At 38.7% G+C, this 27,317-nt stretch overlaps 1 protein-coding gene across 1 annotated transcript in view; it reads left to right on the forward strand.

The window, feature by feature from the left end:
- Window positions 1-25,940, forward strand: part of LOC136710770 (gamma-glutamylaminecyclotransferase C-like) — a 28,092-nt gene extending 2,152 nt beyond the window's left edge. The window contains exons 2-3 of the mRNA XM_066686581.1: window positions 24,379-24,416; window positions 24,597-25,940. Of these exons, the coding sequence (XP_066542678.1) occupies window positions 24,619-25,080 (462 nt within the window). The 5' untranslated portion in view covers window positions 24,379-24,416; window positions 24,597-24,618 and the 3' untranslated portion in view covers window positions 25,081-25,940. The remainder of the gene's footprint in view (window positions 1-24,378; window positions 24,417-24,596) is intronic.
- The last annotated feature ends 1,377 nt before the right edge of the window (window positions 25,941-27,317 follow it).

Below are 27,317 nucleotides of genomic sequence, written 5' to 3' on the forward strand. Positions count from 1 at the left end.
TGCCTTCCAAGCATCACAAATACAGCTGTAAATCAAAAATACTTTTGCCATATGTTATTGTAACACGTTAGTGTATTTCATAACATAACACTAAAATGCTGTACAGTCTCTTTAAACAAATGTCCCTTTAAATACAGCCATTAGAATTTTGTTAAAAATGTCAGTTTGTGTTTATTATTCAAACAAGGGAAAAAAACTGTAGCTTCTTTAGTAGCAGTGCAGATAACAGAGACTCCAGAATATTTTGATGACTACTTGAACAAACAGAAATAGATAAAGAAGACTGTTCAACTTTCATATAAATGGACAGATCCTATTTTAATTTTTAATTTTTTTGTATTTCTGCACTTGAACTGGACTGCTGTACTATCCCTGAGCCAAGTTTTCATCCTCGTATTGACGACAGAGACATTGTTGTGGGGAGATGGGGACTGAATGCACTCAAGGAAAGAGAATTGATTGAGATTTTACTAATTCCTTTAGCATTATTTTTTTTTAAATAATTATTATTTTATTTATTTATTATTATTTTTAAATTGTCATCATTATTGTTATCCACGATTCTTGATGAATTGAGTGTATATTTACGTATTTGTTTTGTTTCTTAGTTATTTAATGTAAATGTTTGTTTAATGTAAATAAACAAGCATAAAATTGTTTTCTAGAAACAAAATAGATACACACTGATTAACAATTTATGACTTAGATAATACACATATCAAATACATTCATTCATTCATTATATGTAACCGCTCATCGAGTTCAGGGTCGTGGTGGGACCAGAGCCTACCTGGAATCATTGGGCGCATGGCGGGAATACACCCTGGAGGCGGCCATATCAAATACACTAAATAACTAAGAGCCCTGGGCTTTGGAAAATATTTATATACTTGAGAGTGTGTGTGTGTATATATCAGCCAAGATGAATTAAACCAGCCAATCTCTTTAAAGAACCTATATTTTGATAAAACCGATTTCGATTTAACCCAGTGCTTTTATATACATTATGAAAATAAACAAGGTCCTTACCCATGGGCTTCAGAAAATATCTTTCCCATTTTGGAGTGACTGCATCCCTAGGTGGCACGTTAATAAGTAAAAAAAACTATGCAACCAGTTTTTTGCCAATTGTAGCGCCCCCTATATGTGCATTTTGAGCATATTTTGCACAATCCTTCAGAGTAATACCACACTTATGTGTACTCATTGTGGTTGGATTTGGGCCAAGTTTGATTGAGTTATAGCTCACAGAGCTCCACCCACTCATATTTGTTTAAATATTACAACAAAAGTGTGTACTAATTAAAATGTTTTCAATAATTATTTACCTACAGGCAATAGAGATGGCAATAAAACCATTTGTTTGTTGACAGGATGAAGATCATTGGACTAGTTCAAAAAGCTCCATTTTCACATACCTGAGTTGCAATTGCAAAGTTGTGAGACATTATGCAGAGTATTCTGTAAAACAAATTGCTGCTGAAATCTGATTGGCTGATGGCCATGTTTTTTCAAATATGACATCACATCATCACGCGCCCATCTAGCACAAGTATTGGGCCAAGGGAATGCCATGATATGGCAGCCCAAACCTGATCCACCCCCATGCTTCACCCAGGGCATGCAACAGTCTGGGCGGTACGCTTCTATGGGGCCGTAACTCTCCCGGATGTTGGGAAAACAGTAAAGGTGGACTCATCAGAGAACAATACATGTTTCACATTGTCCACAGCCCAGGATGTGCACTCCTTGCACCATTGAAACCGATGTTTGGAATTGGCATGAGTGACCAAAGGTTTGGCTATAGCAGCCTGACCGTGTATATTGACCCTGTGGAGCTCCCGACGGACAGGAGTCAGGAGAGTTGAGGTGCACATTTAATTCTGCCGTGGTTTTATGTTTTTTGGATACAATCCGGGTTAGCACCCAAACATCCCTTTCAGACAGCTTCCTCTAGCGTTCACAGTTAATCTTGTTGGATGTGTTTTGTCCTTCATGGTGGTATGCTAACATTACCCTGGATACTCTTGATACATCACAAAGACTTGCTGTCTTGGTCACAGATATGCCAGCAAGACATGCACCAAGAATTTGTCCTCTTTTGAATTCTGGTATGTCACCCATAATGTTGTGTGCATTGCAATATTTTGAGCAAAACTGTGCTCTTCCTCTGCTAATTGAACCTTCACACTCTGCTCTTACTGGTGCAATGTGCAATTAATGAAGATTGGCCACCAGGCTGGTCCAATTTAGCCATGAAACCTCCCACACTAAAATGACAGGTTTCAGTTTCATTGTCAAACCCCTGTATGTCCATATTGGGTATGTTTGTGTAATTTTGCATATTATGCAAATAAGCTCACAATCTAAGTGGGCTGAGCTTATAGGGTTTTTTTTTTTAAATACAGGTTATAGGCTTGAAGCTTGAATCAGGGGAAAGAATTCCGTCTCTACGTCACACGGGGTAGGAAATATGGACCTAAATGCGCTTTGGTGCTCTGTAGCGCAAGCATTAAGCAGATTGGTCTGATGTTTGTTGTCCACTGAGATGTACACAGACTACATCTACCCTCCAAGTGGGGTGTCTGTTCAACCTACAGACCCTTCCGTACAATGAATTTTCTGAAGAAAAAGAATAACAATAATAATAATAAGAAAAAAAAAGAAAATTCTAACAAAAGCATTAGGGTTTTGTTATTACATAAAGTATTTACAAAAGTATTTTAAAGTATTTACATTAAAAAAAGCATCGTTTTACCATAAAATTAACATGTTAATAGTGTGACAAATGAGAAAATGAAGATATATAGCCATACCACATCCTATATTCAGCCCTTAAAAGGAGGTATTGCCAAAACGAGCGAAGAAATGTGCAGTATCTGGGTGCCACACTCCAGCACTCGGAGCACAGGCTGATGGTGAACTTTTCTGACCAACACACATCTTGTCACAACATGCAGAGAAACACCAATACACAAAGTAATCGACCCAATCCAACCCGAAAAACAAAGAAACTGAAAATCACAGAAATTATTGAGCTGCAAGGCATGCTGGGAGCTCCCAAATGAGTCTCGGCTCCTCCCAGTCCTTGGACACTGCATCTAATGGTTTGTGCATTTAACTAATGCAATTAAATAATGCAATTTTTATAACAAAGAGATGTAAAAATTTGTGTTTTGGCTGATAACAGAATTTATGATATTTCACTATTACAACCTTTTTAGAGTTTAGTAATTTATTGTCATGGTTTTACAGTTTTTCACCGTAAAATTTACAGCCATTTTTTACAGTTTGACCATAGAGATATCACTTAGCTGTTAAAACAGTATCGTCCGGATATGAATCCGGATATTTATGAAAAAACATTATTTTACAAATGAATAGTGGCTATGATAATTTGAGGACATAGGCATTAAACGAAATAGTTATTTTGGGACAGCAGGTAGTGTCGCAGTCACACAGCTCCAGGGCCCTGAAGGTTGAGCATTGAGCACAAGTACAGGAGTAAAAGCCCACGACCTGTAGCTGCATGTCGTCTCATCAGTGAAAATGGTATGAATTATTTTCTCTTCTTCAGCTCTAACTATTTGTTACTGGCTGCTCTTTGTAACATACACTCAATAATCTGCTATCATAAACCACTGAGTTGATAGTTGTAACCTAGAAAACCAGCGTTATTTAGCCTCTTATTTCGCTCATTGGTCGGCGACGCCTATAAAAGAAAGCACTCATTGTCATATCCATCAGTATATCTCAAGTACTACAGGTCCAAAGTCGACAGTCAATGTACCAAACTAAAGCTTAAAGTCACTGATTTTCATTGATTTAATCATTTTATATATAATCCCATTCGATAAATAAGTATTTTTGCTATTACTGGAAATTGTTATGAAAAAATATTAATGACAGTACAGATTTTCAGATTTTTCATGGCGCCATATTTGAGTAATGTGTATATATCATACACCAATCGAATGGTCAGACTCTCATGATCACGAAGATATACACTAAAATGTAGGACTAAGGAATTAAAGCCAAAAAATAAGATATTCCAAGCTTCCGCAACTGCCGCTGCTTCTCGAAGCCTGAAAAGACCACAGGCGGCTCACACACAAAGTTAGCACAGCAGCGCTTACCTTAGATAGTCCCCTTCAAAACGAGACTAAATCTGAGTCTCTCCGTCAAACCATTCGTGAGTAATCCTCATGTTTGTGTAGAGTACTGGCCGAAAAAAAAATCTCGAAAAAAATAGTACACATTTTCAAAATAATTAATATATGATCCCCGTGGACCCATGTCACTGCAACATAGCTTAGGCGCTCAGCTTTCCAACAACATGTCTATCTGTAGACCAATCAGGGGCAGAGTTATGGATTGCGCACCCAAGGAGGCGGGACAAACACGCAGCAGAGCGTTTTCAGCGCCTAACAGACCCAGACACCGCAAGAGAGACTCAAACGGTTCTGTTTGACAGCCACAAGCTCCACAAACAATAATCAAGTCAATAAACATGTTTTAAAGCTTAGATGTCTTTTACTAGTTACATTTCCCCCACTGAAGGCATTTAAATGCAGCAGGGGGTGTGGGGGAGGTTGCCTTTCTCTACTGCCAATCAGAGTGCAGCTCTCGCCTTTTAACACATCAGTCATTTAAAGGAACACTACTCTGTGAGAAACAAGTGTAAACATCAGAAATAAACTCAGTATTAGAATAAAATGCACCATACAACAGTTTTTACTGTTTGGTGAGGGGTAAATGTCCACTTGGTGAGGGACAGGAGACGAGTTTCTAATAGAAAGTAAGGAGAAAACTATGATGTTGACATTAGATCTAGAAAAGATAAATACACTGTATTTTTGCAGTAAAAGTAATCATTTTCCTTATGGAGAGCTTGGGGTCTAAAGAGACACTTGGAGAGGCCATCTGTCCACTGTCTACTTCAGCTTGAATAACTACAAATCAGTAGGAGGTATCAACTCCAAATTTTACCTGATGAAAGTAGACCCCTGGAGACACAAAAAAATAAGCTTTGTTGTTTTTTTTTTTTTTTTCTTCCAAAATAAGACAGGCGCCTACATTTTTTTTGTGGATTTCATAAGCTTTTGACCATATATATTTCAAGACCTCTAAATGGTTTCTTTTACAAATTTGAAGGGTTTTCTGTAAAAATAAATCATGAAAATGCTTCTAGTTTATTCACTGCCTGAGGAATGGGAATATCGGATTTACATATCGGCCTTCGTCCACTACTGCTGTCTAAAAATCAGCATCGGCATTGGAAATCAAAAAACCCATATCGGTCAATCAAGAGTCCAGGTTATTACAGCAATATACAAACCGGATTCCAAAAAAGTTGGGACACTAAACAAATTGTGAATAAAAACTGAATGCAATGATGTGGAGATGGCAAATGTCAATATTTTATTCGTAATAGAACATAGATGACAGATCAAAAGTTTAATCTCAGTAAATGTAACATTTTAAAGGAAACATATGTTGATTCAAAATTTCACAGTGTCAACAAATCCCAAAAAAGTTGGGACAAGTACCAATAAGTGGCTGGAAAAAGGAAATTGAGCATATAACGACCAGCTGGAAGCACTAATTAGGTTGTAGTGTATATTGGTTTTTAATCATACACCGTGATACCTATGTCAATATATATTTATATATTGTGTTTATAGCGTTGACCTTATTCAAACTCTTATAATCCTGATTATTTGACTAATGATAGCAATTAAAGTTTATAATTGGCTTAAACAATTAAAACGTTACTAATTAGTTTGAGAATGTATAACAGCCAAGCTAAGTGAGTTCTTCAGGATTTTCAGAGATTATAATGAACAAACTGTATACACTGTGATTTCAAATAATGAGAGTTTTATTAATAAAAGAAAAGAAGATATTTAATTAACATAGCATAATCTTGTAATCTCACGGCATCAACGCAGGGGAAACCGATTCGACTTTAAAGATGAGCTAGGCACTGTGACTTGTGAATAAAATGTTGCTAATTGAGGTTAGATTACGTATAAATTTATAAAGGGACTTAATTAGACATCAGCTTCTGGAGAATGTGAGAGTTTAGCTGGCTTACTCGTTTGCCGTTTCACCGAGCCGTTGCGTCCTGCTGTTTTAACCTCCGTGCTCTGGGGGTTGTTTCTCGTCGTTCCCGCGCCGTGAAAGACAGGCCCGCTTGTGAAGGAGGTTCCCTCCCAGTTGAGTCAGGCACTCTCGGCCTCAGGCGGGGCGTCGTCGATCGAGAGTTCCCTTTTTCGGAGAATTGCAGGCGTGGCTGGTTTTTCCCCAGAGTGGAGTGGCTTCTTCAGAGTAGTCGCCTTGCTGTTCTCCAGAAGGAGTGCCCTTAGAAGTCAGCTTATAATGCTAATATATCCGCTATCAACTAATCAAAAAGGGTGATATCTTATTCTGGCCACGAATAAGTTTCACCTACTTTGATCACTCGTGAGATCACACTTCGATGGGCGCTAAAACAAAACACAATTAAAAGAAAAGAAAGTATTCAAATCATTCGACGTACTTGTAGACTTTCTCACACTAGCTACCTCAAGACGTCTCCTGGGAGCTTAGTGAGGTTTCTTCAAATGTCTTCGTTCGTCGGCGTGAAGAGGAGAAAGCGTCTCGCTTGGAGAGGTTTGGAGCTTGAAAAAAAAAAACAAAGAGAACGCGTGCAGGCGTTCAGAGCGGAAACGAAGTTAAGAGTCAGAGAGAAAAAGAGCGAGTTAAGCTAAGTTGAGCTTCCGATCTTCTGAGCTGAACCGCTGAACTGCACTGCACGGGCGAACTGCTCTCTGAACTGCACACTCTCTTTTTCCTGTTGGGAACTGTGTTGATGTGCCGAGCTGAACTTCTTTTCAAAGCCAGCACAGTCACGCCCTATTGGGAGGTGTCCTTTCTTCAATTGGGTCGAGTCCGAGGCTCACGTGACTCTCCCGAAAGAGAGGAGAGGGGGGAGGTTTGAATCAGAGATTCACACAGAAGGAATAGAAATTTCGCGTATCGAAATTTCTTATACATGTTAGTAATATACAACAATGAGCGTCCTGGGTTATTAATATCAAACATTTACATAAGATTTCATCTTGGGTACGTTGTGTTTACGTCCCATTCACAATATTGTTTTTAGAAGTTATTGATTCGCTTTTCTAATCAGAGACAGAAACTTCCTTTCATGATAGAAACAGTAATACACATCATTTCATTAGAAGGTGGACGTTCATCTGAGGACACAGAGAGTGACATTTATACATATTGCATAGACATACTTATTAAAATTTTATTAAGTCCATCATGTGTTTAGACGGCCTTAGGCGAGACGTGATTTCGCAAACGTCCACCTGGGGTCGCTGTTGGTCCATGCCGTTGATCCATGCTGTTCGTCCGGTGCGGATGGTTAACGGGAGGTCACCCCGAGTTCAATCAGTTTGACCATCTGGGCTGTCTGTTTAGTGGGCTCGAGATAAGGACGAGACATTTAGGTGCCATTGTCATAAACTCCCCCCTTTTGTTCGAGGTTCCTGTTTCTTGAAAGCATTATAAACTTGTTATCTTTAGTTCCTGAAGAGAGGAAGGGGGCCGGGGGCCAGGTGTCGCTGGAAAGTGTCCCGTTCCAGTCTTTGATGTTAGATCTTATGTGCGTGCGTGTGTGTGGGGGGCTGCAGGGTCTGGATTACAAATTCCACCATTGTTGCGCAGAAAAATACCAGAATGGTGTTACCCAGTGTAAAAAAGCAAAGACTTTTAAGTTATCATCATCAACTGTGCATAACATCATCAAAAGATTCAGAGAATCTGGAACAATTGCTGTGCGTAAGGGTCAAGACCGTAAAACTCTACTGGATGCTCGTGATCTCCAGGCCCTTAAAAGTCACTGCACCTCAAACAAGAATGCCACTGTCAAGGAAATAACAGAATGGGCTCAGGAATACTTCCAGAAAGCATTGTCAGTGAACACAATCCACCGTGCCATCCGCCGTTGCCAGCTGAAACTCTACAGTGCAAAGAGGAAGCCATTTCTAAGCAAGCTCCACAAGCTCAGACGTTTGCACTGGGCCAGGGGTCTTTTAAAATGGAGTGTGGCCAAATGGAAGACTGTTCTGTGGTCAGATGAGTCACGATTTGAAGTTCTTTATGGAACACTGGGACGCCATGTCATCCGGACCAGAGAGGACAAGGATAACCCAAGTTGTTATCAACACTCCGGTCAGAAGCCTGCATCACTGATGGTATTTGGTTGCATGAGTGCTTGTGGCATGGGCAGCTTGCATGTCTGGAAAGGCACCATTAATGCAGAGAACTATGTTTAGTTTCTAGAACAACATATGCTCCCATCTAGACGTCATCTTTTTCAGGGAAGACACTGCATTTTTCAACAAGATAATGCCAGACCACATTCTGCAGCAATCACAACATCATGGCTATGTAGGAGAAGGATCCGGGTACTGAAATGGTCAGCCTGCAGTCCAGATCATTCATCTATAGAGAACATTTGGCGCATCATAAAGAGGAAGGTGCGACAAGACGATTGAACAGTTAGAGGCCTGTATTAGACATGAATGGGAGAGCATTCCTATTTCTAAACTTGAGAAACTGGTCTCCTCTGTCCCCAGACGTCTGAGTGTTGTAAGAAGAAGGGGGGATGCCACACAGTGGTAAAAAATGGCCTTTTCCCAATTTTTGGGGACTTGTTGACGCCATGAAATTTTGAAACAACATATTTTTCCTTTAAAATGATACATTCTCTCAGTTTAAACTTTTAATCTGTGATTTGTGTTCTATTCTGAATAAAATATTAGATGTTGGCACCTCCACATCATAGCATTCAGTTTTTATTCACAATTTGTTTAGTGTCCCAACTTTTTTGGAATCTGGTTTGTAGATGCTCTGATTCAGGAAATGAATAGAGTGGCAAAAAAGTTAGATCTTGAAATAAAAATTGAATACAATGTTAATATCAACAAAATATGCATGGTAACCAACAAATCGTATGCTCTGGGGGTGCACGGAATTCTATCACTTGTACTGGTCCTGGAACCAAATAAACCTTACTCATGATGAACCTGAGGCTCCCTATCCTGTTGATATTCATGCAGGATTTTACACCATGTTTGTATATTACATACATTTACAGATATTATTTATTATCAAAGGGTAGGCAACAGTTGACATGCGTACATATGACTGGGGAGAACAACGAAATTGTCACATTAACTTATAACAAGCCACACTACATTCCTGTGAGTAAGAGTCTGATAAGTGATATAATCATTGAAGTCAAATCAGACCAGGATAAGCATATACCTTTTCTCTACACAATATTTAATGGACTTCCAGGGTTTCAAGGAACCCCGACCATATATGGGTGGGTTTCGGCGGGATCTTCAAAGCACTTTTTATGATGGGGTGCCTATTATTAAAAGGGGTATATCTATCTTAAAATCGTATTTTAAAACAGTGACATGAGGTATTGTAAGTGATGTAGTAAGTAATATCGTCAGCAAGAGTCAATCGCAAAAGCAGGATGGATCAGGACTCGCTGCGATTGCATATAAGATTTTTAGGCGGCCTCCTGGGAGGCGAATTGTAATAACAAATAAAAAACTTAAGATCACAAAGGGTAAGGTCAGAGTGAAAAAGAACAAAGAGTAAGCAAGCGTGCTTCTACCTCCTCCTCTATCAAACAAAAAAGGTTAAACATTTTCTAAAGGCAAGGCTTTCCTGCACAGTCTTTCGACTGAATGCCCCTAGTCTGAACTAGATATTTTTACATTATCTTACACTCAAACATGCATTGAAAAGTATACTTATGTAGAAATACCGTTGTTTTCAGCCGTGACGGATAATGGTCCCTTGGAAGTTTTTGTAGCAAGTAATGGTGAAGATTACCTAGATTTGAACAACACCTTTTAAAATCTAAGTTGTAAAATCACAAACCCTGAAGGATTAGATAATGATGCCAAGGTCGGTGTCGTAAACTATCCAATATGTCTCTATTTTAACAAGTAGATGTTATGCTCAGGAATCGTGTCAATCAAGCAATACTTATCCATACAGATCCATAATGGAGTGTCTTTTGAATTTTGGCAGAGATGTTTTTACATTTACATTTATGCATTTGGCAGACGCTTTTATCCAAAGCGACTTACAAAAGAGGATCTAACATTCGAACTACAGCACAAATTATACAAAGTACCTTACATTAAGTGCAATATGCCAGGAAGTAATAAGTGCATTAAAGAAAGACATTCAGTGCAAAAGATACTCTCGGAAGAGCTGGGTTTTCAATGATTTCTTGAATGCAGAGAGGGTTTCTGTTGCTCTGATAGTGCTTGGAAACTCGTTCCACCAGCGTGGTACCAGAGATGAGAATAGCCTCAACAGACCTGTACGGGGGGTTGGTCGTGTTAGTAGGCGTTCCTTTGAGGAACGGAGAGGGCGGGCGCTAACGTATGGTTTTAAGAGTCTATTGAGGTAGATGGGAGCAGAACCAGTGAATACTCTGAAGGCCATCATTAGTGATTTGAATTTGATGCGAGCAGCTAAGGGTAGCCAATGCAGCTCAACTAATAGGGGCGTGACATGTGCTCTTTTTGGTTAGTTGAAGACCAGGCGTGCCGCATTCTGGATCATCTGTAGCGGTCTCACAGCACAGGCCGGAAGACCTGTCACGAGGGCGTTGCAATAGTCTAGACGGGAGATTACTAACGTCTGAACGAGGAGCTGTGTTGTATATTGAGTTAGGTATGGCCTAATCTTCCTTATGTTGAATAGGGAGAAGCGGCACAATCGAGCTACAGCGGTAACGTGATCTGCGAAGGTCAGCTGGTCATCAACCATGACACCTAGGTTTCTTACAACCTTGGTGGGAGCCACTGATAGGGACCCTAGCTTGATGCTGATGTTGTGGAGAATAGCTTGCTTGGCTGGGAGGACCAGTAGTTTTCTACTGGATTGTTTTACAAAGACACAGCTGATCAGATGGATGTGTGGGATTCTCAAGGTCATAATAATTGATTAAAAAACAGGACCCTTTTTAGCTCAGAAAGCAAAACCTTTGATTTGATCAGACTGTGATGGCGCACTAAGGCCTCACATGTAAGAATAAGGGATGCCGTGTGCTTAGTATGAATTTTAATTTGTTCAGCACAAGTTTAGAGTACATTGTTTATGGTTAGGTATATTGCAGTAATAGCCCTAGTTCTGATATTAAGATTGCCCAGATGTATACATTGGTTATATTTATTCATTTTAAAGTTAATGTTTTTCATTAAAAAATCCTTTAAAGTGATTAGCTCATAAAAGGTTAAAATTCTGTTCAAATCCTAGTATTTCAGGTAAATGGTAAATAATTTAACATCCTTTATACTATCTTTTATATGCTAGTTGTGCACGCTAGTAAAGAAGAGTCAGACCATAAGATGGGACAGTTTTAACATTTTTATTGTTCTCACCATAACATTTCTGCTGACTTCTTTGTTTAATTCCCAGGAGCCATGTCTGCAGCGTGGGTCAGTGGGTGTTGGTTTAGTGGAAGTGCGGGCTTACTGAGCATGTCTTTATAGAAATGCCTGGAATTCTGGGTAATCTGGACTATACTACTTGGAACCTTTCTAGGGGGTAAACCATGTTTGTACAAAGAGCTAGTGGGTATTTTACAACATTATTTCCATTGATATTTAATATTGAAATCTTGTGATGGTTAATCTAAAGTGTGAGATTGAATGTGAAGTAGTGATGTCCAGTTAAGTGGAGTTCTTCACATTCACTGTTACTGGGGAATGTACCTTGAATGTTAAATGGTTTAATTCATGGTGTTAAAAGAGGACTGATTGTGCTGTCAAGGATGAGTTTTTTCTGTTCTCTCAAGCTCACAGGCTAGAAACTGAGCTTGTTGCATAAACTTTAAATTTGTAAGGGTCAATAAATGTCTAGACATGACTCCTCAATGTGCCTCTTAGCCTTGTTTTTGGTCACACCCTGACACGGACATATTCGCTGATATATTTTTTCAATATAAACTTTTACTGAATGAAATTGATTTAAATATTTAAATGGTTCAAAGTAAGGAGGAATTTTGTCTAATGAAAGAAGGACAGAGGGATTAAATTACCCTCAGCATCAATGTTTGTGAAGAAAGTAACAATTTTTCCAGCTGTAAAGTTGGGACATGCGCAGGTGCTAATAAACGCCACAGCTAAATACACGATTGAAAGAGTTTGCACGAAGACCTTCAGTCTACCCTCAGGCAGTCGTATTTGTACCCAAGAGAACCTATTCCTCTGACTCCTTCCTAAAACAATAATTTTTGGAATGGTCAACAATGACACTTTCAGTGGAGCGTACAATATAAAAAGTTTATAGCTCTCCATGTAGACGAAACACAGTATCCTGCAAAACAATTTCAACCTAACTTCCATGCCGGTAATGTGGTCCGTGAGTTTCATTCATTAATTTTAGCTTCAGAAAAACAACTTAAAGGTCAGGGTTTGGCAATAAACAGACAAGACTACACGCAAGGTTACACTCTGGTTGCTCTGGTTGAGTTCCGATGATGACTACGGATCTATCGTTAATAAAGTCGAGTAATATGAGATTGCTCTTTCCTGAATTTATTCATTATTTTTTTAAAAAAGAACTGTCTGGAAATAAAACATAACATATGTGTGTTAATTCTGGTGAAAAATTTAATTGTGATTAAATTAAAAATAATAACTCTTAATACATGTAAAATCATTAAAAACACACATTATTTAAATAAATAAAGAAAATGCAATACGTGTTTAATTGTCACAACTCCTATTATTAAATAATATTATAATACACATAATTAAAAATTCAACCAGTTTTAAGAGGTAAAGCTAGGAGCTTTAAAAACAGGATCAAGAGTATCAAGACTAGAGGTGTCAGGGTCACTTTTTAAGGAAGGAAGTAGTAGGAGAATACAAAGTTTTTGATTTTTTTTTTAACATTTCAATATTTTACGTCAAATGCCAGCATTAGGAATGGTTGAAAAGGAAATGTTTAAGTTAGCTATGGTTTGTAACATTACAGACCATCCTAGAGGCCTCCAGTCATCAGATACTTTTTGAGGTACCGTGAGATTTTTAATCAAATCCCTCATGTGTGATCCTTTAACCGTTTTCCCTTGGAAAATAAAGTCTCCTTCATCATTCCAGGAAGCTACATAACTAGATTTTGAAATTTTCTCCATGATGTAAGAAGCTTTTTTCTGGTTCTAGCCAGAACATTATCTATAACCTCTTTAAAAACTTTTTTTTTTTTCGTTTCCTCATCTCCCTGTTTGACTATGTTTAAAAATCTTTGCAAGGGTGATGCATAAAGTTTAGCTTTCTATAATGAATCAAATCAGATCTGTGCAATACATGACGCATCACATCATCTAAATCATTTTCTGCCGCCTTTCTAACAGTTTCTTTTCCACTCGTCATGGTTTAAGTTTATCTAGCTGGTGTTGAGGTACCAAATATATCTTTTCAGTGGCTATATCTTTCTATGCTATCTCTGACGGGTTGCTATTAAACTGCTGATGAACAGAATTGCAGCACTTAGACAGAAGAAATCCTTCGGATTGGTTAATAGTTTTTCTTTTAGCCTCCACAGTCATTCTTTTATTAGCAAAGAATTTAATCAGTCTTTTCAACTGATGATAATGTTGAGCCATTAAATGAATGTTTCTTCTCAATAGATTTAGGGCTATTTCACAGATAGCTAATATGAGGTCGGCAGGAGCCTTGCGTATTATAACCTTCCTTTCTCCAGGTGAAGCCTGATATAGAGATCTCAAGACCAGAACATTTTTCTTTAGTCTGGCAGACATTTTAGGACTTCACAAATGTTTTCTTTGGTATATACACCGCAGGATTCTCCCATGAAAACAAGCCTGACCTGAGACAAAGGTCTTCTGGCGTTGATGCTTGCAAGTCTACAAATAAATACCTGTGCGGTCTAGCAGTAGCTTCTTGGAAACATTCTAAAAAGTACTTGTTACCCGGATATATTTGACCGCCAGTATGTTGATCTGTAACTTGTCTCTAGGATTTTTAAAAAGCACCATATAGTTGGTGTTTAAATTGATGGTTCTGCTACTTTTTCCTTGAAAAAACAGAATTTGAACCAAATGGATGATGCACAGGTTTCTGTGATGTGTATATTTTGTAAAGGCTTTTTCTACTTCTTCATTCTTGCTAGCCGTTTCCATCAAATCATCAATCAACAGTAAGTTTGTTTTGTAGGGTGGAAATAGTTCATCATCACACAAAGAGTCTGGTATTCCTTGAACAAAATAAATATTTATTTTGTTCAACGGTTCATCCTAGAGAGGCTGCCAGCACGTATAACACCATACAATTTGATCTGGGGTTTTTGACATGGAATCCATAGAATTTTTCCAACAACATTTTGATAAAAAAAGATTTTCAGCTATTGCTTAGTCCACACACTATACAAGGAAAGCTAGGTATATATGAGGTAGCTGAAGTCTAGAATCAAATCCCTTAGGTATAACCATTTTTAAAAATGTAGTTAGTTAATAACCATAAGGTATCAAATAAGTTGTAAAATCCGGTTAAAGAACACGTTTATCATACACAACTCTGAATCTTTTCATCTATGATTTGTTTTTCCAGTGAACACTTCTTTTATCTCTCACAATTTGATGGTGATTGGTCATTATTTCTCTGGTATGATCAGGCTTTCATCAACCAGTTCTGTCAAGGATTTCAAGTTCACAATTTCACCGTTGGTGTAGTTTAAAGTAATAATCTTAACTTTCATTGTTGTTTTACCTTTGAGAGTGCAATAACCATAGGTCCAGTTGTGTCCAGTTTGCTCGTAAGCCCTCCTAAGTAATCTCTTGAGATGGCATCCAGTCACCACCTTTACTTTTGAAGATGATGCTGTCAGTATCCATGTACCTTTGCTGTAGTTAATCTATCAGATTGTACAATTCAAGTCTAGCATAGGCTGTAGTGAAAATACCTATAAATACATTAGCAATACCCGTCTTGAGACACCTATCGCCTGCATAATGACGTAACGTCACTGCACCATCACCACCTTCTGATTCAGCAAAGAGAAATGACTTACATACATATTTGAGAACATGAATTGTAAAACCTCGCTAGGGTCGTTGATCAGGGAAGTGTTTGACCTGTCAGATCTCTGACGCATCGTACCCCACAAAGAATTTCATGCCAGTTTAGCCACAGATATCTTGGCAGGATTAACGACTGTGAGATTCATCAAGATTAATCCCTTCATTCTCCTCATACTTTTGAATGTACTAGATGTGTAGATGGTGACTGCCTTTTCTTTGGCTAGTTTGCATGCTTCAGTCAGTGCAACTAGTTCAGTAGCCTGTGCTGAAAAACTGGAAGGTAGGCTATCTGTAAGCAAAGTGTCTGTTAGTGTAACAACAGCAGTCCCCATTCTTGTCACGCCCTTAGAGTTTTTGTAGCTGGATCCATCTACATGGAGAATTAAATCAGCATTATCGAGTGAAACATTTTTCAGGTCAGGTCGTGGAGAGCAGACCAAAGGTCCAGTGTATGCAGACTGTCATGGGGCTCCCCTTCCTGTTCTGTGGGAAGGAGAGTAGCTGGGTTCAACACTGTACACCTTTTTACTGTAACATTTGACATTTCTGTCAATAATGTGTAATATTTAAGCCACCTGGCTGCACTAAGATGTGATGTCTGTTTTTCCAGCAAGATCATGGACACTGTATGTGGAACGTGTAGGGTGATATTTGCATACCCAACTATCTCTCTAGAAGCTATGATAGCCTTCTCTGCTGATGCTACTACTGCTAAGCAGTAGGGATAACCCTGAGCTACAGTGTCTAGCTGCCCACTGAAATATGCCACTGGTTGAAGTTTGTTTCCGTTCTTGTAAGAGAACAGAAGTCATGTATCCTTGTTTTTCATCCACAAATTGCACAAAAGATTTATCTGGATTTGGCAGAGCTAAAACTAGTGATTTCTGAAGGGCTATTTTTAGATTTACAAATGCCTCTTCCCCTTCGGTGGTCCAGGTTAATTTGGATGAGGCTGTCAGATTCTTTTTGTGTGTCATGTCATGTAATGGAGCAGAGGTTTGTACATAACTTGGAATCCACATTCTGCAGTATCCAGCCATGCCTAGAAAAGAGAGAAGTTGCTTTTTTTGTAGTTGGTTTTGGAATATGTGCAATTGCAGGGACTCTTTTCGCACACAATGACTTTCCCTTTGCTGAAAGATCATGTCCCAGATATGTGACTGTTGGTTGCACAAGCTGATCCTGTCCCTGTCCACTCTGATGCCAATCTATGCTAGGAATTGAAGCAGAGAGACAGTGTCAGTTATACAGGTGTTCTGATCAGGAGAACATATCAAAAGATCATCTACATACTGTAGAAGTAGTATGTACTGTATAAGTACTGAAGAATAGTGTGCAGGTTTGGAACTTCTGGTGCTCAAGCATGAATAGCCTTGTTTACTGCTTGCAAGTCTTGAACAAAGCGCCACTACTCTGGTTTTCCATGAGCCATTGACTTACATGGTAAGATCTACATGGTAAGTCCAGACATTCTATAAAAATCCCTCTTTCCAACAAACTGGGGAAAACAAGGGTTATTCCCTAGATGGCCTTCTTTTTCAGAGGATACTGAGTTGTGCATGGCCTGTAATCACTTTTTGAAGTTATTATTAATTCTGGAGCTCCTTTCATAAGACCAACATCATATTTACCTTTGGACCACAGCCAAGCTTCAATGGCGTCTAGAAAATCTGTTTCGTTGGTGATGCTGATTTGTTGAGACAGAAGTGACACTTCAGCTTGGGCTGAGAATGACAAATTTACTGTTGTTCTATGTTTTGGATGTCTTTGAATATTCCCAATTTTCAATTTCACTCGGTTGCCAATCAGTGATTTTTAGACAAGTTAAAATGAAATTTGACATGTCTTTCAATTGTTTATTTTTTTTCCCTTTTCTAAGGAAATGTGAGGTACCTCCCCTCTTAACCACTGACTCTGATCTGAGGTTAAATTTACTGTGCAGCCCACCCATTGCTCTCCAGCAAATAGGGTGGTTACAGAGACTAACTCACTATCTCTACCTTGGAACACACACATTTGTTCCATATCAACAGGCCAGTTTTCCACACTAGCAGTGCAAAGCAAATCCCTTGTGGTTTTGACATTATCACAATTAAATTTTGCCTGTATAATAGGGTAACCATAGGTTTGTTTTTTCTAAATGCCATCCCATCCACACGCATGTAGGATTGGATGGAATTTGTGGCAAATTTAACATCCTTATCTCAATGCCCTTCTTTGTGCATGACAATTTAATTCCAAATTTACATATTAGCTCTCTAGCTAAAAGATTCACTGGGCAATGTGATGATAGATGGAGAGCATGTTTTAGGGTTTTGTCACTTCCTGCATGGTGACACCAAAGCTTGTCAGTGTAAGATTCCATTAAAGGAACTCCACCCGCTCCAATATAGATGTTTTCCTGCCTGATAAACGTGGTTTGGGGTGTAAGGCCCCTGTTTTTAGAACAGAAATTGTAGCCCCGGTGTCAAATAAAAAAGGTAAAATTTGGCCCGAAATTTGTAATTCAATTGTCAGCAAGACAGAGGGTTTTGTTAGAAGCATTTGATAATTTAAAACAATCTTACCAGTATCCAGGTGTGTGTGTGTGGTGTGTGTTCTGATCTGTGTATGATTCATACCTCCTCTCCCTCAAACTGTTTGTCTCTTGCTGGCTGGTTCTCAGGACATTTAACAGCAATGTGTCCCATTTTATTACAGTTGTAACACTTGTATTTAGAGAATTCTCTGAAGTATGTGCCACCTCTTCTGCGTCCTCTTCTTCTGTCTCCTCTGAAACCAACTTTTGCTGCATCCAGCACAGCACACTGCAGTTGGTGCTGCTTCTTTTCTCTCTTTTGTTGTCCTTTCTTCACCTTCTCATTCAGTATTTTTTCGACATGCACTGCAAAGGCCAGGATGGTCTGTAGTCTTCCTGTATCCACTTCCACACAATCATCTCTCACCTTTTGTCTGAATGACGGGTTTCAAACCACTTAGGAAGCATTAATTTAAGTGGCTTTCCCACGGGCTCATGTCGTTTCTGGGATAGTGAGCGGGCTTCTGAAGCCCAGAGTGAGCTTCGTGGATTGTTCCAGTTCAACGCTGCTTCGATTCTTATATAGAGGGCAGCCACTGTGACTTGATAGGGTGATCCAGTGTGCCCCCCATACTGTATGTCTTTGGGAACAGGAAGATTCCCTTGTACTTTAGTCCATTTCCACTTTCATCCTGTGTGCACATGCCTTTGTCAGTTCATGCACAGAAGGTTTCCACATGTTCACAAAAAGCCTCAGCTTGACTACAAACTTCGGTCCTCCTTCTGAATTTGGAGGGAGATCTTCACATAAAGTCTTTGTCTTTCATTGTCCATGGTCTGAAAACATAATCTGCCCCATGAGGTCCCATCACCTGGATAGTCAGCATTTGAAGCAAGGTGCTTGGTCCCTCTGTGCTTTCCTGAGGCGGTGCAGTGGGAAGACGGCTTGATGCTTTATTTTTTCTGCTTTTTCTTCCAGCTATCTGATTTGCTCCTCCAGGACTTTAGCATGTTGCTGCAAACGTTCAAACTCTTCATACTTTTGCTGACGGAGGAGGATATTCCTCTCGTCTTCATCCCTTCTACCAATTTGGTGTTGGGTTCTGCTTTTGGTTGCTGGGGAGTAGGGGAGGGTTGATTACGACATCATTGCCAGCATTCTCTTCTTACCCTTCTGCTGTTTAATCCGCGTCATTATTTGGCTCGGGAGGAGGAGGAGGCCAATCATCCAGGGATTCTTTCTGCAAATTCAAAAACTGATCACAGGGGAAGTGACAGTATTTTACCCATTCATCTAATTGAACACAGCTATCTGGTTCCCTTTATTTCAGGCCCTCTGTTTATCCACCAAAAGGAGGTTCATTGCAATGCACTATTGGGGCTGGGAAAGGTTTCACTTCCTCTTCCTTTGAATTACCTTGACCCATTTCTGAGATTCTTGGAGTGACCAAGAATTGAATACCTTCACACAGACAGTATTCTACAGACATCACACATATAACCTACTTCTTAAATGCAAGATACTCACCAAGGAATTTTGAAAAAACTTTCAACCACCTGGTTCTTTCCCGAATTTCAGCACGTCATTGATGGGAGGTCGGTCCATGTCCCGTTACACAAACAGGTAAGATTGGGTTCAAGGGGTGATCAGTCCCTTTCCACTAGAAACGTTCCTCCCTCCAAAACAGTGTGAAATCCTGCCGACAACGTGAAATTGTGGTGGAGAAAAGAAATACAAGTATTAACAATTGAAATCTAACATTTCAATCAGAAAGTAGTTTATTTAACCTTAAGGTGGTCAACACGCAATAGCACAGAGTACTACATGAATGTGGACCAAGAAAATGTTTTCACAGAGAGTTTATATATGTAGTTTATAAGTCATAAGCAACAGAATCCAATGGTCAGAGTGAACCAAGACTTGGGTTAGATGTTGCGCTGTCTGACCACCGACAACCCCTCAACCTGGTCCGATCAGCTGGTTTGGGCTGAGTATAGGGCTGCAATAACTAATCGATTAAAATCGATTGTTAAAATAGTTTGCAACTAATTTAATGATTAGTTGGGTCTAAGTTATTATACACATAGGTACACGTGACGAACTCTGGAAGAAGGGTTTGAAAAATGGTGGAGGCGGTCACAGCAGAGGATAATGTTAGCACAAGCAGAGAGAAAAATGTACGACCCAAGTCATCAAAAGTATGGGAACACTTTACATTAACGCCTTCAAGGAACAGCGTTAGGTGCAAAATGTGCACAGTTGATCTCACATGGCACAGCAACTGTTGGAGCTATGTGTGAAAGAGATTAATTATAGTAAGTTAATTCTACTTTTTCTCTCACTCAATGTCACTAGAGACTGCTAGAGTAGTTAAACAACATTTGTCGTGTGCAAGTTTGCAGAGGTGATAATCTTCTCTAGTTCTAAGTGCAGGAGTGGGTAAAAGGTTTCAAGTCTTTCTTTTACTATTACGTTATATTTTATATCAGCCACATCGGGTGGCAGCCAGGTCGGATTATATACTGTGGGTTGAGTATGTTGTCTCTCAATTTTATAATTAAATAAGTCCATAAAGACTTTACTGGTGAGAGTTGCCGGAATTTGTTGTTCAGAACCTGCCTGATTTTTTATTTTTTTATTTTTTTATTTTTTTGTAGTTCTGGAAAACACACTAAACAGTACTTTAAGAATATTTTTATTATTGCAGATCAGTGAGGCCAGATATGCTGAGCGACCATTAGTGAGAGCATTTCTATACTTGCCGTTTCTGTGATGTTTGTTTTAAGGTACAGGTTTTGTCATTGTACCATGGGGCGAGCTTTTTCTGTCTCATACATTTTTTTTAAGTGGTGCCACATTTTCTAAAGTAGATTGACAGGTATTTTCTAAGTAGTCAGTCAGTACATCTAGCTCCATTGGGTCTGATGGAGTGGGAACTGGGGTTGATAGGTCCCTGTGTTTAATTACAGTGGAATGGTTTAGGCATTATGGGTATTTTTGAGAAATCCATATCAGTAGGTATTCAGTATGACTTTATGAGAAAATTATACAGTGAAATATTTCCAAAATCATACAGTTGATAGCCAAGAGGTTCCTCTGTTTAATGACAGTGGAATGGTTTAGGCATTATGGGTATTTTTTGAGAAATCCATATACATATCACAATAGTAGGTATTTAATATGACTTTATGAGAAAATTATAGAGTGAAATCTTGCCAAAATCATACAGTTGATAGCCAAGAGTTCCCTCTGTTTAATGACAGTGGAATGGTTTAGGCATTATGGGTATTTTTTGAGAAATCTATATTAGTATGTATTCATGACTATATGAGAAAATTATACAGTGAAATATTTCTAAAATCATACAGTTGATAGCCAAGAGGTCACTCTGTTTAATGACAGTAAAATGTATCTGTATTTCTACATGTCCACCAGTTTTACTATTCAAAGCCAATTAAGTGTTTATATAATAGTACAAAATACGTAAATATATGAAAAAAGCCATGCGTGTTTTGCCTCTTTTCCTAAAGCAGTGCCATTTAGTTTCGTGCATACTAATCACTTGATATTGAATAAGGGAATTTAAGTTGGTTAAATCCCTTAATTTAGAATGCTAGTCTATATTATCTGGCTTCAGAGCTGCCCTTTTACATAGGACAATGTTACCACCTGTGATAAAAACCCTCCATGGACAATAAAACACCTTTGAATTTGACAGAATTGCTGCATGTATAATCTATACAAATATGTCTGTATTGACAAAAGATTTAATGAATAGTCTATAAAATCATTTAAATTGGTTGAATGAAATCCTAATCAACACTGTAGGCAAGTAAGTAGTGTAAGTATTATCTAGTGCCTGAGTATGGTACGGAGTCGTATGCTGAGTAGTAAGCAGCTACTAATGGGTGCAGAGCAAAGCTCTGTATTCATATACAACACAGCACCTCATCTCAATGTACTTTATTTATTAAATGCACAGTATAACACATGCTCAAAGAAATTCTTAATTCTCACTAATATAAAAAATTTAGTCTAAAAATCAAAAACATATAAACACTGCTATGATACGTTTAGGTTATGTATGGCATAGCCTATTTGTGACTGCAATGATTTTGGCAACAAAAATATACTCATACAATGCACAAAATAATTGAACAACTGGCCTAGGTGTCATTGGTCCTGCTGTCTGTGGTGATGCAGACCTGGAGTCCCCAGGAGGTGAACGCATCTGCAAGTCCGGCTACAATTGCTTCCCCCAGATGATACTCAGGAAAGTAAACTGTCTGGAGGCATAAGTTGACAAGCTTCCACTCTTGGTCAACAAAGTGGATTGTCAGGCTCATGCACGGTTCAGAGGTTTGGATTGACCAAATGTTGGCTGTGGTCGCAAAATATTACACTGATTTCAGTTGCTCTTCCACCCATTCCCTAACATGTAGTTAAGTAAATCTTAGGTATGGCGGTTCCTGAAAAATACCTTTGGCCAGGGAGTTTGTATCTGGTGTCGATAACCATATTAAATGACATCATGTCCTTAGTCAAAAAGTTTGTTACCGCTTTAGTGATGTCTTTATGACTCTTGGACTGTGGCATATGTCATATGGCATGTATGCAGCTATCAGTGTTTTCTGCATGGGGTTTCTCTTTGCTTTACACAGCTGGGTGTGGCCGAGATGTCTCAGGGGCTTAAATTTATGGTGCCTCAACTTTAGACTCTCAGAATTTTCTGTCGAGTGGAACTGCTTCAGGTGGTGGAACTCTCCGGCAGAGAGCTGCAATCAGATCTTCCGTAGTCAAACCATACCATACCACTGAATTAGTCTTGAGGGCAGCACGGTGGCGCAGCAGGTAGTGTCGCAGTCACACAGCTCCAGGGGCCTGGAGGTTGTGGGTTTGATTCCCGCTCCAGATGACTGTTGGTGTGTTCTCCCCGTGTCCGCGTGGGTTTCCTGCGGGTGCTCCGGTTTCCTCCCACAGTCCAAAAACACACATTGGTAGGTGGATTGACGACTCAAAAGTGTCTGTATGTGTGAATGTGTGTGTCTGTGTTGCCCTGTGAAGGACTGGTGCCCCCTCCAGGGTGTATTCCCGCCTTGCGCCCAATGATTCCAGGTAGGCTCTGGTTCCACCGCGACCCTGAACTGGATAAGCGGTTACAGATAATGAATGATTTAGTCTTTCCTCTTATCAACTATTTAGTCTGCTTTATTATTTTCCAGCCATCTGCTCACACTTACACAAAGTCATCAAAGTGCACATATCAAGAGAAGCTTTAGGACCTGGGGCAGGAAATGTTAAGTTAGTGAGATCTCTGTGTGATCTGTGGCTGCATTTGATCAATCAATGAAACTCTCCTTTTCCTGAAAACCCCAGATGGTTGACATCTGACCTAGACTCATATTATTGAGATTTGAATTTATGTATCTGATTATATATATATATATATATATATACATTTAGCATGAGAATTATTTATTTTGAAATTGACAACATTTTCGTTTGTACTTCCATCTGGAAGTTTCTTGTGTTCAAATTTCCCATCCACCAGCGTAGTCTCTTCCATCATCTCCATCATGTTCATCACATTGTGAGTCTTTATAATTTGTATGCCTGGAACTTGTGCACTGAGAAATGTTCCATGGTGCAAAGTGTGATTAAAAAGTGTAAAAGTTTTTATTTTGTTATTTTCCCCGTAATTAATTAATCGAAATTAACATGTTAAAGTCCCACCCCTAACATATATATCATCAATAGTCCATCTCCATCCTATAGGCAGTCCATCTCCTTGTCCTTGTTTATATGCACACATGCAAAATCACAAACTCATGCAAGATTTGTAGTGTTGGAGATTTTTCGTGTGTGTTGTAGAAAACCTCATGTTAAGTTTTTATATTGGTTATAATTTTCGAAATAGTATGCATAGATGTGTATAGACCTGGCGTTTATTGTGGGATGCGCTCTGATGTTCAAATCTGTTCCAATTTTAAAAATCTTGTATTGTGTACCTGGTTTTAGAATGTCTATGTAAAATGGTGAATGCTGTAGTAAGCAACTGGTGAAATGCTGAAACTGGGGAAAATTAGAAATTCACTAGTGCCCCTTTTACACATGCACAGTAATCCAGAAATGTTCTGGAGTTTACCAGGAGGAGTTATGTATGAACGCGACCACCCTAAACATTAATCTCTGACCTTACCAGGACTTTACCCAGAGTCTTTACTAGGGATGGATAATGGATAAAGACAAAGTCAGTGCATGTGAGAACAGCTCAGGAAATGTTCCAGAGTTTCTTCTGCATGCGCTATACAGGTGCCGCGCCAAGCCTGAAGAATGTGTTTCATCTTGTGCTGCAAGAGTGAGCCTGAGGCAGAGTAAACAACCAATTTGGGACATCTCTGGACCCGATAATCCAACCAATCTCCGCACCCGATACTCCAGAGCCTCTCTAGAAATTCTAGAGTTCATGTGTGAAAGAGGCATAGAATTCATAGTTTTATATTTTGCTGTTTTTTCAGACCTATTTGCAAATGATTTATACCAGAGAACATCCTGCTGAAACTGAATTGCATAATTGCTAAAATCTGCGCAGTAATTAAAAATTGTTAGCTCTTATACTGTAATGAACTTTGTGTTTGACTGTCAAAAGTATTCATCCATTTGATACAACATATCACCTAAAGGAAATTTTATATTAGCTGAAGATTCTTTTTTGTATTCCAGGGCCCTAGTCTGCTATAAGATTATTTCCTCCAACATTGGTAAGTACATTCTTACATTATATTGCTAGTGTACAAATTATCCCTCTTTTTGTTTTTGCTGGTCTCATGCCATTTGAATCTTTTTTTTTTTTTTTTTTTTTTTTTTTAAGCTGGTGTTATTTGTGGTTAACATGAATAATTTGAAAACAGTGTTTTTTGTTTTTTCCAAAATGAAATTAGCTTTCTGCATCCTGTGGTTCAGATGACACACATTTTCGTGTATGGCACTTTGAAAAAGGGCCAGCCAAACCACTCCAGGATGCTGGATGTTGCTAATGGCAAAGCTGAATTCCTGAGCCATGCTCACACAGTTGAGAAATACCCGCTTGTGATAGCAGGCAAGTATAATATTCCCTTCCTTCTTAATGTCCCTGGGAAGGGCCAGCAGGTCCAAGGAGAAATCTACAGAGTGGATGACAAGATGCTGGAGTTCTTGGACCGGTTTGAAGGTTGCCCCAAAATGTATCAACGAACACGCATACTTCTAGAAGAACAGCAAGATGTCGGAGAGGGAAATCTTACAGGGGGCAACACTACTGAGTCATTTGTTTATAGTACCAACACATATGAACCTGAGTGGCTTCAGAAGCCAACTTTCAACAGCTATGATGCTTATGGGGACCATGGACTGCTTTATGTGACTCGTGAAGCAAGAGACCCTTAGCAGATGCAAAGTTGTCATTGTGGGATTTTCAATTCCCACTTTATATTAAGTGTCTCTAATAACTGTGTAGTTACACATGAACATATGCAACATCAATTTAACTACTGATGAATTTGCACCTGTTTCAGACGGATTACAGTAGTAAAGCTTATGTAATTACAAATGTGTATCAACTTCAGTTTTGCCTTTTGTAATTACACTAGTGGATCTTCATAGTTGTAACAGCATTTTCTTTCTTATGTAATTACACACATGTAACAACATATTCACATTTTTATTCAAGAAGCCTTTTCTGGCAGGTATGTATTAACTTACATTAAGACAATTAACTGGACTAGCCCATTTCTGCATTTATCTGCCCTTCATATTTTCTGTACAACACAATCACATAATTAAAAACCATATGTAAACAAAGACATTAACATGAGGCTTCTTCAGACATTCCAATGACAAGGGTATGTATTTTGGGCTTTCCTGTGTTTGAAATGCCAGAAAAACCTCTGTGACAATGACTGTATTGCTAATGGCTGGCTAAACTAAGCTCCAGAACTAGAGCTGAATATATTTTTTCATTATTGAACTGAAGATGAAATTAGGAGTATGAAATCAGCACAATTTTAAAATTTACAAATAAAATTGAATAATTTGTTTCCTGATTGTAGTTAGTGACCAATAATGTGCCTCTACTGTACTTTTTTTTTCTGAAGGTAGTTTATTAATTGTATGATATTAATTTGTTTCATGAAAGATACCACAAAACAGAACCCATTATATTGCATGGCAATTCACTGTTTTGTCATCTTTTAAAATTACTCATTTGTCTACTGTCTTAACTCTTTTCTGGAATAAATTGTAATTTATAAGAGACAGATATCTCTGGATTGTTGTATTCTATCTGACAGAGGAATTAAGCCAGACTGCGTATACCAGCGCCTCACAACACATAATATTCAACAATGTCAAGGCAAAGGCAGCAGGTTTCAAGTACACTAATCAGGGTACAGTGCAAACCAATTGTTTTAAAAATTAAAATGAACGTTTAATTGAAAAAAAAACATACACCAAATTCCAAATTTTGCTTGTTAGCAAAACATTCCATAGCCACTTGGTTCTACATAATGGAAGCTGTTTGCCTTAAGTCTTTTGTGCTTATGACAACTTTAGATGTCAGTATTTCAGTGTCTCAGTCAGTGTTGAGAAGCAAAGAGTGGAGTAGAATAAGTTGGAGGTTATTGTGAGTGTGAGCGCTGTGGGCCTCTCAGTCTGTGTGTGGGGAAATGCAAAGAGAGTGGAAGAGAAGGGGGCTATAATGAGTGTGTGCTCTCTTGGCATCTGATATTCATTGTGGTGAAGCAGCACAGTATAGAGAGGGAGGGGAAGTGGGAATTGTTCATAAAACATTATGGTTATTGAGGACATGTGAAAATTTTGCTTACAATATGCTTATATTTACAAGCATGAGGCCTTACATGCCATTGCAGTGTTGTTGGGTTTTGTGTGTGTGTGTGTTGTGCTGGTATAAGTAGATCAGACACAGCAGTGCTGCTGGAGTTAAATAACTGTCCATTCACTTTCTAATTTGTTAACCACACACCTAATTGATCCACCTTTTAGATGTAATGTCAGAGACAGTTGCTCGTCAGATGCTGCACAGTGTGTGTTGGTCATCCTCTAGTCCTTCATCAGAGGACACAGTGTGATGTCAGCTGGATGTTCTTGGTTTTTGGCAGCACTGACACTGAGAGATTTAAAAATCCCACCATTCAAATCATACATGCCCTTTGGTGGTCCTGACAATCAATAGGATGGAAGGGAGAAATCAATGTATGTAGACCAAGACAATATATATATACATATATATTCCATCTCCATAACAGGACTTTTTCTTTTAACTTGCTTATTAGCCATCTTAATATCATGCACATCTTTATCTTATTTATCTGGGATAGATGCCATAATGAGAATGTCTAGACCTAACATGCTATGTCTTTTTTGGGGTGTTATGAACTATTTAAAAAAAAAAAAAGGATACTGGAATATGTTGTGATTGCTCAGCCTATTTCAGATTTATTAAGGGGTTTCAGACTAACCAAAAATGTCTCTGCACAGGCAGCAGAATTCTGCATGCAAGTGGCTGTTAAACTCCACATATCAGTTTCTGTTTTTGTTTTGTTTTTTTAAAGATCTTATGTCTGCAGGAAATCTCAATTGCAGATTATTTAGCAAAATGGAACAGC

Source organism: Hoplias malabaricus, chromosome 12 (assembly GCF_029633855.1).
Source record: "Hoplias malabaricus isolate fHopMal1 chromosome 12, fHopMal1.hap1, whole genome shotgun sequence".
Classification (NCBI taxonomy): Eukaryota; Metazoa; Chordata; class Actinopteri; order Characiformes; family Erythrinidae; genus Hoplias; species Hoplias malabaricus.